Raw genomic sequence first — 12,356 nt, forward strand, 5'->3', positions numbered from 1 at the left:
ATCCTCTGCTCAGTCGCTTGGCTTCGCTCTGGCTCGCGGATCGCGGCGGGATGCTCCGTACCGTGGGGAGATGGTGGGCTGGACTCTGGGTCCGGCGAGATCAGTGAGTGAGGGCAGGGCAGATGGTGAGTGGCGACCCATTTCTCGCCAGAGTCCACTCCACGAAGGCGACGAATTCCTCCCAAGGACCATCTTCGGACGACAGCGCTCTGCACTCGGCGTTCAGGCTTCTGTCATAGAAAGAGCAGAGCGTGTCATCCGGATAGCTGGTGATGACCAACAGGAACAGTTTGGTATGGTCCTCGAGAGCTTTGTCTCCCTGCTCCAGCAGGAGGAGGAGGAATTTGGGGCGAGTGAAGGGATCCATAGGGACACAACGGAAAGAAAAACACTAAAACCGGAAAACAAACGGAGGGGAAAACACGGAAGTTACTGTTTTGGTCGGTCCTTCTGTCACACTTCTCGGGAGGCAAGGAATGAGGAAACACGGAGATAACTTCAATTCACAGTCTTTAATTATCACACGGGGAACATAGGAGACACTGGAACACAAGGAATGACGTTTGAGGACCGACAAACACTAACTGAAAGGACTGGGGCTTTTAAACACTGGGTGATTGGAAAAACACAGGTGCAAGGAATGACTAATTAAAGGGAACACAGCACACCTGGGGAGGGAAAACACAACACATAGAGTCCAGGGTCATGACACTAGTCTTGGACAAGCATCAATTTTGAGCCCTGGTTAATTCCATTAATGTACAGATCGGTTTTTAACATATCAGATGTTTTGTCCTGTTCACAAGACACAACTGACTACTTTAATTTAGTATCAAAAAAACATTTTGAGATGCAAGTGCATTTAACTGCTCTCACAGAGTTGAAGAAAAATGGTGATGCATCAAATAATCTTTTTTTTTCCCCCTTCCACACCAGTGACTGTTGGTGATAGGATATAGGCAAGTCCAGCGAGACAACAAAGTTCTGTATGATTTAGCTCTAAACCATTTCTCCTTTATTCAAGCTGTGCTTGATAAGGGGTTTTATAACGGCTTGAAAGTAAAGAAAGCGAAAAGTTAACAAAATTCAGAATAGGTTCTGTGATTACAGGAAACAAGTTTTGATACCTTATGTTGGTTTTGATGTCTGTTACTTTGTGCCATTAAACTGGTGTTAACTTACATTTGTCTTTTTTCACTGTAGACCTGATGGCCCTTAAAGAGGAGAGTCAAAAACTGAATGAAATGGAAGAGAAAAATCAGAATGAGAAACATATTTTCATAACTGGAGAAAAATCCACACGAAAAAGAGCTAAGAAGACCAAAGCTAACAGTTCTTTCACCTGCCAACAGTGTGGAAAGAGCTTCAATCAAAAACAAAACCTCATAGTCCACATTAGAGTTCACACTGGAGAAAAGCCTTACACCTGCCAACAGTGTGGAAAGAGTTTCAGTCAGAAACAAAACCTTTTAGTCCATATGAGACTCCACACTGGAGAGAACTCTTTCATCTGCAAACAGTGTGGAAAATGTTTTACTAAAAAACAAAACCTTGATATCCACATGAGAATTCACACTGGAGAGAGCTCTTTCACCTGCCAACAGTGTGGGAGCAGTTTCACTCAAAAAGGAAACCTTAAAGTCCACATGAGAATTCACACCGGAGAGAAGCCTTATACATGCCCTCAGTGTGGACAGAGATTTGCACATAAAAACACCCTTAATTCCCACATGAGATTTCACACCGGAGAGAAGCTGTTTACATGTGATCAGTGTGAAAAGAGCTTCACAACAGAACTAAACCTTAGATATCACAAGAACATTCACACTGGGGAGAAGCCGTTTGTATGTGGTCAGTGTGGAAAGAGTTTCGCACATAAGGTAACCCTTAATTACCACATAAGAATTCACTCAGGAGAGAACTCTTTTAAATGTAATCAGTGTGGAAAGAGTTTCAGTCATAAAAAAAGCCTCAGCACTCACATGAGTCTTCACACTGGAGAGAAGCCTTACGCCTGCAAACTGTGCGGGAAGAGCTTCTCACAAAAAGGAAATCTTAAAACTCACTTGAGGCTTCACACAGGAGAGAAGCCTTTCAAGTGTCTTCAGTGTGACAAGTGTTTCACATATCAAAGAGATGTGAAACGTCATTTGCAAACTCATTCTGCACAGAAATGGCAGAGTTCGGAGTGTGACAAGAGGTTAAGAAAAAACAGAAATGTGAAAAATCACCAGCACATTCACTCTGGAGGAAGGCCATTTAATTGTGATCAGTGTAACAAAACATTTATTTTGTCGTCACACTTACAGATACACTTGAAAAGTCATAAAAATGTGAAACACTATTTGTGTTCTTTGTGTGGAAAGAGGTTTAAATGGTTCGGCAAATTAAAATTGCACCAGAAGATACGCGTCTGTGTGAAATTAAGGAAACGTTCGCACCGCAGCTGAATGTGGGCAACATGTGATTGTCAACCTTTATAACCCCTTCTTTTATTTGCATCACCTCTTTATACTTTGCTTTTGGCTTTTTTGATTTATTTTTTGCACATTAACATCTGTATCTACACCTAACCATTTACTTTGTTGTAGTTTCAAATCTTGAGAGGTTGTGATATACACCCTCCAGTTTTGACCGTATAGAGACTCTCTATTCCATTAATTGATACATTTGTTAAACTCATACTACAATGTAAATTAAAGATTATGAATAAAATGAAATAATGAACATTGTTGGGCAGTAATTTTACAGTAAAAACGGTAATTTGATTACTTTTTTTAGTAACTGAGTAATTTAACGCTTTGTAATTTTCAAAATAGTAATTAGTATAGTTACAAGCCGAGGTCTCTATACGTTACTGCCGCGTTACATTGCTGACAGAATGCAGTGTTTTATAATGTAGCACACGCACTGTCGAGTCCAGTGCCAGTAGATTAGATACCTGTTCCCGCAAGACCCGACGCAACCGAGTGCGGCGCGGTACAAAATGTGCGAGTGCGGGTGAGTAGTGTGTGTGCGGGATGCGAGAGAATAAAATGATTCACAGGACTCCCACAAAATAGAAATATCTAAACATAAAATATCTAAAACAAATAAATTGTTATTCATATATTGCACAAAAGACACGAACTATTATAAAATATAAATGATTAACAGGTGCAAGCGTATGCAGAGTTTCTATTTAGCTATAACACGTGTTTGCAGCGTTGAGCAATGCAGTGCTGAAATTTGCGTGCTCACGAATCCTCTCATAACACGAATTGTAGACATGAAAGATTTATTGTGTTATAACAGATATTTGTGAGATTGTGATGAACTGAGATATCTTTTAGAGATTATAAATGCAGCGCTCTTTGCTGTCATTCTGCCAAACCATGCACGCAGCAGCCGCTTGATTTAGTTCAAAATAACAGTGTTGTGTGAATGTTTAAGCTTTAATAACAAATATTTATCGGTAGCATTTATGCTGGGATTTCATAAATTTAATGAAGAAAAAAGTAACGTAACTACTAATGTAATTAATTACTTTTGAAATAAAGTAATCAGAACAGTGACGTGATTACTTTTAAAAGGAGTAATCAGTAATCTGATTACATTTTCAGAGTAACTTGCCCAACACTGCTGTAAACATGTCAGTCTGGGCTTGAATATGGCTACTGTTGGGGCTCATCTGATGACATCTGGTCGCGTATTTATCAAGCTTCTCGAAGTGCCATTTTAGTGCTGAGAAATCATGAAATTTACTCCTACTTTCAAACTTAAGTATAAAAAGCAAGTTATCAAATTTCTTAAAGCTAAGAATCACTCTTACTCTCCCAGTTATTTAAGACAGCTCGAGAGGTCTCTCAAGTGGTTAAGAACTTGCAACAAGTGCTATTTGCATTAGATGCCATTTACACGAAGTGTAAATATATAGCGTTGGGTATAATTTACAGTAACTATAAATAACCATTGGTAAACATTGGTTGGTCACTAATCTTCACTGTGAGTAAATAGTGTTGCAGTTTATACACTGCTCAAAAAAGATCAAGTCACCGATCAAGTCAGTTAAACTCCTGGGATATTGATCTGGTCAGTTAAGTAGCAGTGGGGGTTGTTAATCAGTTTCAGCTGCTTTGGTGTTTATTAAATTAACAACAGGTGCACTAGATGGGCAACAATGAGACGACCCCCAAAACAGGAATGGTTTTACAGGTGGAGGCCATTGACATTTTTTCCCCTACTCATCTTTTCTGACTGTTTTTCACTAGTTTTGAATTTGGCTAGGGTCAGTGTCACTACTGGTAGCTTCAGGTGATAACTGGACCCTACAGAGGTTGCACAGGCAGTCCAACTCCTCTAGGTTGGCACATCAATACGTACCATTGCCAGAAGTTTTGCTGTGTCTCCCAGCACAGTCTCAAGAGCATGGAGGAGATTCCAGGAGACAGGCAGTTACTCTAGGAAAGCTGGACAGGGCCGTAGAAGGTCCTTAACCCAAAGGAGGAGCAGGAGGAGCACTGCCAGAGCCCTTCAAAATGAAGTGAATGTCTCTGACCAAACAATCAGTAACAGACTTCATGAGGGTGGCCTGAGGGACCAATATCCTTTAGTGGGCCCTGTGCTCACTGCCCGGCACCGTGGAGCTCTATTGGCATTTGCCATTGAACACCAGAATTGGCAGGTCCGCCACTGGCGCCCTGTGCTTTTCACAGATGAGAGCAGGTTTACTCTTGAGCACATGTGACAGACGTGAAAGGGTCTGGAGAAGCCGTGGAGAACGTTACGCTGCCTGTAACATCGTTCAGCATGACCGGTTTGGTGGTGGGTCAGTGATGGTCTGGGGAGGCATATCCATGGAGGGACGCACAGACCTCTACAGGCTAGACAATGTCACCCTGACTGCCATAGGTATCGGGATGAAATCCTTGGACCCATTGTCAGACCCTACGCTGGTGCAGTGGGTCCTGGGTTCCTCCTGGTGCACGACAATGCCCGGCCTCATGTGGCGAGAGTATACAGGCAGTTTCTGGAGGATGAAGGAATTGATATTTATTGCCTGACCTAAATCCAATAGAACACCTCTGGGACATTATGTTTTGGTCCATCAGCCGCCACCAGGTTACATCCCCAGACTGTCCAGGAGCTCAGTGATGCCTTGGTCCAGATCTGGGAGGAAATACCCCAGGAGACCATCCGTCGTCTCATTAGGAGCATGCCCATAATGTTGTCAGGCTTGCATACAAGCACGTGGGGGCCATACAAACTACTGAGTACCATTTTGGTTTTTTGCAATTAAATTACAGCAAAATGGACTAGCCCGCTGCATAATTTTTTCACTTTGATTTTAGGGGTGTCTTTGAATTCAGCCCATCTATCCACCTTATTTTTCCCATAAGAGCAGCCATTTTATGCTTGATATGCTTGTATACATGACCACAAGGGTGAAAGTTCAACATTACAAATCGTGTTTGGCCTCGATGTGTAAATAAGCGCTTTCGTACCCGAGGAACCTTTTCATAGTTCCTAGAACTATTAGCGGAAGTTACTGCTTTTTAGCATGTTCGCACCGCAGGAACTGGGAACGTATTTAAACTCTGCAGTTTAGGGGAACTTAATTAGCTCCTACTTCAAAGTAGGGTCTAAAACAGTCCTATAAGAACTACCAGTGACGCAAGTGTATGCTGATTGGCCGAATGTATGTGGAGAAACACCGGCACCCACCATTTTTAAAAACCCATGTAAACACACAACATGCATTCACGGAACATTTTACAGTACAAGATTTAAAACAGCGATAGACTGTTGAATGAAATATTGTTACTGAAAAGTGTTATAACATAAGCAAACATAATTAAAATTATTTATTTACTTTTCCAACAAAGGCAGGGTTTCTGCGGGGCATTGAAAATCATTCAACTTCATTAAATGACCTTTAATAACAGTCGTTCAGGACATTCGTTCAAAAACTCGGGAAGTCTTAATTTCAAACAATTTTTTGTATAATTAATTTATTTAAATTAATGTTTTTAATAGACACATTTATAGCAGAACCTCAAGTAAACTACATGTTATTTTGTTTAGTCATATATACAGGTGGGAGCTTTTTCAATTTATTACTCAGAACGACTTATTAGCCTACAACACCTTTAAAGTCTTATTCAGGGAAGTGCAGCAGGATGCAGGAAATGGTTGAGTATTATTTTAGGTATAAAATATAATTATTGTAATGCTTGTAATGTCCATTTATAGTCTTTATACAGCAGCTTGGCTCCTTAAATGTTTAAAAAACAGCTAATTTCAAGACGCTGACGTCACGTGGGTACCTGCAGTGTAAGACGCTCAAAGCTCAAGACGTTTGGATAGACGTTCGAACGTTTGATTTTAGCATCTCTGTTCACACTCCACTTCATCTGCCAGTGAATTCAACGATCTTATCAGATCTCCAGCCGCCATGTTTCAAACGATCCAAACGTAACACGCTTCCGCCAATCCCTGCCTTGAAGCAATGATTGACGGAGGGTGGGCGTGGTCAGCTCGGAATGCATTTTCAAATTGAATTTTGCTACACATATCCCACGGCGTCATGATGAAAATGCAATCCTAAGTGTTCTAACTGTTAGTTTAAATGCATTTAGGACAAATAGCATTTAAATGATCATTTCGCTACCATTTCTGCTTGAACATGTTACACATATCAAATCAATTTGTGTTATACATTTTCATTTTCATTTCGCAACTTATAAAGCGTTCAAATTTGCATGCAATTTACATATTAAAACTACTGTTTGAAATGGCAAATGTAAATTATATCATTTAATTTTAATTTTCCTTTTGCAACAAACTTTGCACGTATGGGTAATGGAAAATGTAAATTTAAATACAGAAATACATTGCCATTTTGAATATTGCATTGCCATTTTGCATATTAAATTGAATTTCGCTACCTACTGTATATGCTTCCATAGATTTTACAGCGCAAATACCTTATTAAAATAAACAGGTAGGATGATTTTATAGTTTTTAATCTGTAGTTCCTGGACAGACGTTACAAACTCGCCCTAAAAACAGATGTTAATATAAATTTGAATTTTATTGAATTTTAAATTTGAATATAAATATGAAAGATTAGTTATTGAGATTATGTATAATAATGCCGAACAAAATGAACAAGATGAAAAAGAGAGTGAAAAATACATTCATAAATTCATTTTAAAAGTTCAAAATCATACAACACAGAGGCACATAATACAAAAAAAGCAAAACAACAGCTATTATTAATAGAATATTAATGTGGAATGCTATTATTAATAGAATATTAATGTGGAATGCTATTATTAATAGAATATGTACTAAATAAGACCACTTAGTGCTGCAGAATGATCCGATTCAAGTGATAAGGGAAATACTCTCATAAACTATTTTAAAGAATTCATTTGTTCGCCACACATTTTTTGCACATAAACACATTTAAGCTATTCTTTTTGAATTTGCAACATTCAAAATGTGCCCATCTACTGCAGCTCTCACACTGTACCTGAAAATAAAATCGATGAATATCTTAGTAAATTTGTATATCTAAAACCATGTAGAATATAAAAATATATAAAACTTATATGTAATATGATATATTATATTAAATATTCCATATAAAAGTATAAATATTTCAAACGTTGCAATTTATATGAACTTTTCATTTAAACCGCAAAAAATAAAAAAGACATGAAACTACCGGTTTTTCAGTGTGTTTAGTTATATGTTGTTTGTATACCATTTCAATCGTACTTTTGTCAGGATCGTTTTCCAGCATGCTGCAAACCACACAGTAGTCCTCCGCATTACCTGTAAACAAATGTTAACATTAAATTGTTAAAGATGAATTCATTGGGCAATCATGTCATAATGTACTACGTCAATATAAAATACAATCTCAGGTGTGTTCTGAAATGACAATAAATCACTCTTGCATTACTTTCTGCCGCTTTCAACTTATTTTCTACTCTATGATTTTTTTCCCTCTATCCCCTCTGACTTTGGATATGCTTATTTCTTTAAATAATTTTTTTCCGATAGCATCTAGAGAGATGTACTACATGACATATATTACAATGATATTACAGAATATAACAGAATTTATTATTACAGATATTACAGAACAGCATTCACCTCGACATCTAAGAAGTGTTCGTAAGATCGTTCCTGTGAGCAGGTATTGTTCAGCAAACTGAAACATTAATTGACAGACGATATTAATCCAATTCATTATAACTTTTTCATACCTAAAGCCACTATTGCCAATATTTGAACACATACATTCTATACCAAAACTCCACAACTGCTGGAACACATCTGCGGGTTGTGTTTTAGGGTCTGTAATTGCCACTGGGCTGTTTTCTCATCACACCTCAGTTTAAAAAAAATTCCTAGATTTGGTTGAGACGTTTAGAATTGAATAGCATCAAAAAAAAAAATTTTTTAAACAAAGGTGAAACCGTTCTAACAATGTTACCTCCAGTTCCGCAGAATTTTACGTTCATAAGAACCTTCATTTCCCATAGGTTCGATCAGAAGGAGTGTTTTTTCAGGCATGTTGATAATCTAGAATGTCATGTAATCATAAGTATGTAATATTTTTTAAGTTGTTGGTTGCTAGTTGAGTGCGATAGGTTGCCTTATTTTATATATTTTTTTGAGTTAGGTCAAATGTTTTTTTATCTTTTTTTTAGTGTAACTAACTATAACAGAGAAATTATATTTTACATCAAATAATTATGAAATGGTTCACTAATCAGATTATCATATAACCTAACTAATCATATAGCCTAACTTTTCAATGAAAAATTATGATAAAGATGATCCCTAGTGCTAAGCTGGCTACGTAATGTGACATTAAACAGTTCATATCTGTCAATATCTGTCTCTGAACCAGTGGGTTGTTGGACACTGTTTTACAGGCAAAAAAAGTAACATGTTTACTTATCAAATGCAAGTTCATCCACTGCAGACAAAGACAAATTTGGAAAATTATTAACTAAAACCACATTACAGCAAAACAACAAGGTGTTACTTTCACTTAAAGGGGTCATATGATGCGATTTCAAGTTTTCCTTTCTCTTTGGAGTGTTACAAGCTGATTGTGCATAGATAAGATCCCTGAAGTTGCAAAGACTAAAGTCTCAAAACCAAAGAGATATTCTTTATCAAAGTTAAGACTCTGCCATGCCCCCCTAAAACGGCTCGTTCTAACACGCCCCCACATATCTACCTCACTATGTGGAAATATTTGCATAATGCCGCCGAAATGTTCACGTAAAGAAAGAAGGTGTGGTTTCAGTAACTGCAGTTAGTGTTGAAGCAGCATGTCAGGGAGACACTGTGTGTTTCTAGGCGAAAGCAAAAGCACTTTATTTGGCCTTCCAGAAAGTAGATGCATTTAGGAATCTTTAAGATTACTTACAACAGAACAGCAATGCATTTTATGGACGACCGTTTCGTGAACCTAGGAGAGGAGGTCATTCAGAATCAGCTACTGTTTTGTTATTAGTTTAAGTATTTGCTATTGACTGTTCAAATGCGGAGTTTTGCGCATTGTGTGTGTGTGTGTGTGTGCGCGTGCGAGCGAGAGAGAGAGCGAGAGAGAGAGGTGTGTGTGTGTGCATGCAAGAGAGAGAGAGCGAGATACATCACAGTAGAGTCAGCTGTCTTAACCGTGGCTTGTGTACTGCAGAAGAGATGATGCAACCCTGAAACAACATACAGAACTACCACATTTATCTATAAGTTTGATTGCATCATATAATAATTGCTGTAATAGTGTTCATAGTGTGTTTTATTACGTCTTAAATTGATTTTTCCGTACATTTCTGCTATATGTACATTAATTGACAGTCACCACTGATAAGCTACCACTAAATATTGTAGAAACTTAATTTGCTGTAAAGATGCTTTGCAATGATTTGTATCGTGAAAAGCGCTGTACAAATAAACTTGACTTGTTTATCACAGTGTCATTGTCCAAAGACATGAGAATTTCTTTCTCAGTACACATGAGCATGAATGCCTCAAGGTTCTTTTGGGTTAAAGTATTCCTGAGCCTGTTTTTTATGAATTTCACTGTTGAGAAGCTTCTCTCTCACATGCCACTTGTGTGATGGACAATGTTAATAGCAACTTGTAGGTGAGTCCAATCACATGGTAGGCATCAGTTAGAAGATTGTACCGAGAGAGGATGAGATAAACACAAATGACAGAGTTTTTACAGGAGGAACAAGCTTTGCTCTCTAGTTCGACATCCTGCTGTTCCATGGAAGGATCCTCATCATTTCACTAGCTATCCTGACAATATAACCCTCCAGAGGGGACATCTTTAGTCTGTCCCACTGAGATGCAAGGCTGTACAGTTCTCCACATAATGTGGCAACTGTAGCACTGTTGTCAAACTTAAGCAGACATTTGCTTATTTCTTCTAGAGAACTAAAGCGGTGCAAAAGGGCCTAATAGGGCCTTTCACACCGCGGAATTTTTCATAGTACCAGAACTAATTGTGGAACTACCCACTTTTTGGCGTTTTCGCACCGCCGGAATTGGGTGCGATTTTAGTAACGGATTGCCTTTTTCCAGAACCAAATTAGCTCCTACTCCGGAGCAGGGTCTAACCAGCACAACTGGTACTAATCGTGACGTAAGTAGACATTGATTGGCCAAACGCGTATGAAAACGCCCTCACCCGCCATGATTTAAAACGCCATGTAAACATACTGTAAACATTGTGTCAACTTATTTCGCAAGCATGGAGAACAGCGATAGATGGACGGACGCTGAAGTGCAGTTTCAGCTGATGCCAGTTGCTCATTTTCTGCAAGCTCTCCTGGCATCCTGTTCTTTTTTCTGATCCTTCTCTCAGAAAGGGCAGTCTGCACTACCAGCTCACACTCTTCCTCTTCTTGCAACTTTCTATTAGCCCACTTCAGAAACTCATCAGCTGCACACTTAACTCCTTCAAAGTCCCTAACACACTTCCTGAGACCCTCCTCTGTCCCCTCAACCAGACGTTGAGCTGTGATGATATCCATTCCTCTTGTCTGTAAGTATTTTGAAAGGTGGGATGTAAGCTCAAAAATGCGAAGGAAGAGTCTCATACTTCAAAAGGCCTTCTATGAATTCCTTTGCCTTGGGCCTCACAGTTGGCTTTTGTGTACTGTCATCTACAATGGTGTCTAAAGTCATAAGCACTTCCAAAAACAAGCCTCCTTGAGGATTCCCAAAACATCCAAACACTTTACTTATGGAACTTTTCCACTGCGTGGTACGACTCGGCACGGCTTGCATTTCCACTGCAGTTTAGTACCACTTTAGAGTGGGCAGGATTATTCACATGCTGTTGTACGCCTCTACTGCTGCAACTCCTGAACAACTTTTTCATTCCGCGTCGCCCCATCAAGCTCTCGCTGGATCCGCTTCTCTGCTATCAACGAGAGGAACGTCTGTACTTCCTCATCAGACAACGAAACAGCCACCTTTTGGCTGTTAAAAAAGGTGCGCTCGTTCAAAACAGTTGCGTTCGATCCTTCGCTGGCTGTTCTGATTTAAATCTAGCGGTTCTGTTGTGTCTCTGTGTCGTAAGTTCAGTGACGCAGGTAGTGACGATTCTCTCCGGCCAATCCGTGATCAGCAGAGTTTACACGTCACGTTTTGGTAATGGTACGGTTCACTTGGAACCTCAACCGAGGTGGTATTAAAAATAGTGCCAGGTACCAGGTACTGTACCCAGTGGAAAACCCCACAAAAGTGAACCATACCGAGCCGTACCATGCAGTGGAAAAGCGCCATTAGTGCCTGATCCTTAGCCCACCACCTAGTTGGCCCTATTGGGCTCAGTCGTCTGTGATGCTTGTCCTGACTCTTCTCTTCCCACTTCTGCATGCGCTTGTATGACTCTCTTAAAAAACCTGCTATATCATTAAGCAGTGAAAACATAGATGCACTTTCCACAACACTATCCGTTGTGTCTGCTAGTACAAGGTTCAAAAGATGTGAGTAACACCAAATATGAACCTGATTGAGGGAATGCTCAGAGAGGAGTGTAGAAACCCCCTAAACTGTCCCTGCATATAAGCGGCACCATCAGTTGAGTTGCCCACACATGTGCCAATGTCAATATTAAGGTCCAGTAGCACTTTTTTCAGAAGCTCTACAAAATTCTGTCCAGTAGATAACTCACAGTCCACCACGGCAATCAGTCTTTCTTGAATGACATCTGTTACACATCGAAGTATGATTGAACACTGGTCTTTGGAGCTGATATCTTGCGTTGTGTCAATTTGAACTGAAAACATGCCAGCTTGTCTCACTTCTTCTGCTATAGTCACCTTTATCAG

General features: G+C 39.4%; 1 protein-coding gene across 2 annotated transcripts in view; it reads left to right on the forward strand.

Moving 5' to 3' along the window:
- The window catches only part of LOC107554751 (gastrula zinc finger protein XlCGF49.1-like), a 10,645-nt gene extending 3,130 nt beyond the window's left edge, over positions 1-7,515 (forward strand). Inside the window, exons 3-5 of one of the 2 annotated variants that reach the window (XM_016237351.1) lie at positions 1,204-1,773; positions 6,165-6,170; positions 7,503-7,515. In XM_016237351.1, the coding sequence (XP_016092837.1) occupies positions 1,204-1,773; positions 6,165-6,166 (572 nt within the window). In that variant the 3' untranslated portion in view covers positions 6,167-6,170; positions 7,503-7,515. Of the gene's footprint in view, positions 1-1,203; positions 2,569-6,164; positions 6,171-7,502 lie in introns of those variants that run through there. The other variant, XM_016237350.1, reaches the window with a different exon arrangement.
- Positions 7,516-12,356: the final 4,841 nt, after the last annotated feature.

The sequence above is a fragment of the Sinocyclocheilus grahami genome, unplaced genomic scaffold (genome assembly GCF_001515645.1).
Source record: "Sinocyclocheilus grahami isolate Dianchi unplaced genomic scaffold, SAMN03320097.WGS_v1.1 scaffold512.1, whole genome shotgun sequence".
NCBI lineage: Eukaryota > Metazoa > Chordata > Actinopteri > Cypriniformes > Cyprinidae > Sinocyclocheilus > Sinocyclocheilus grahami.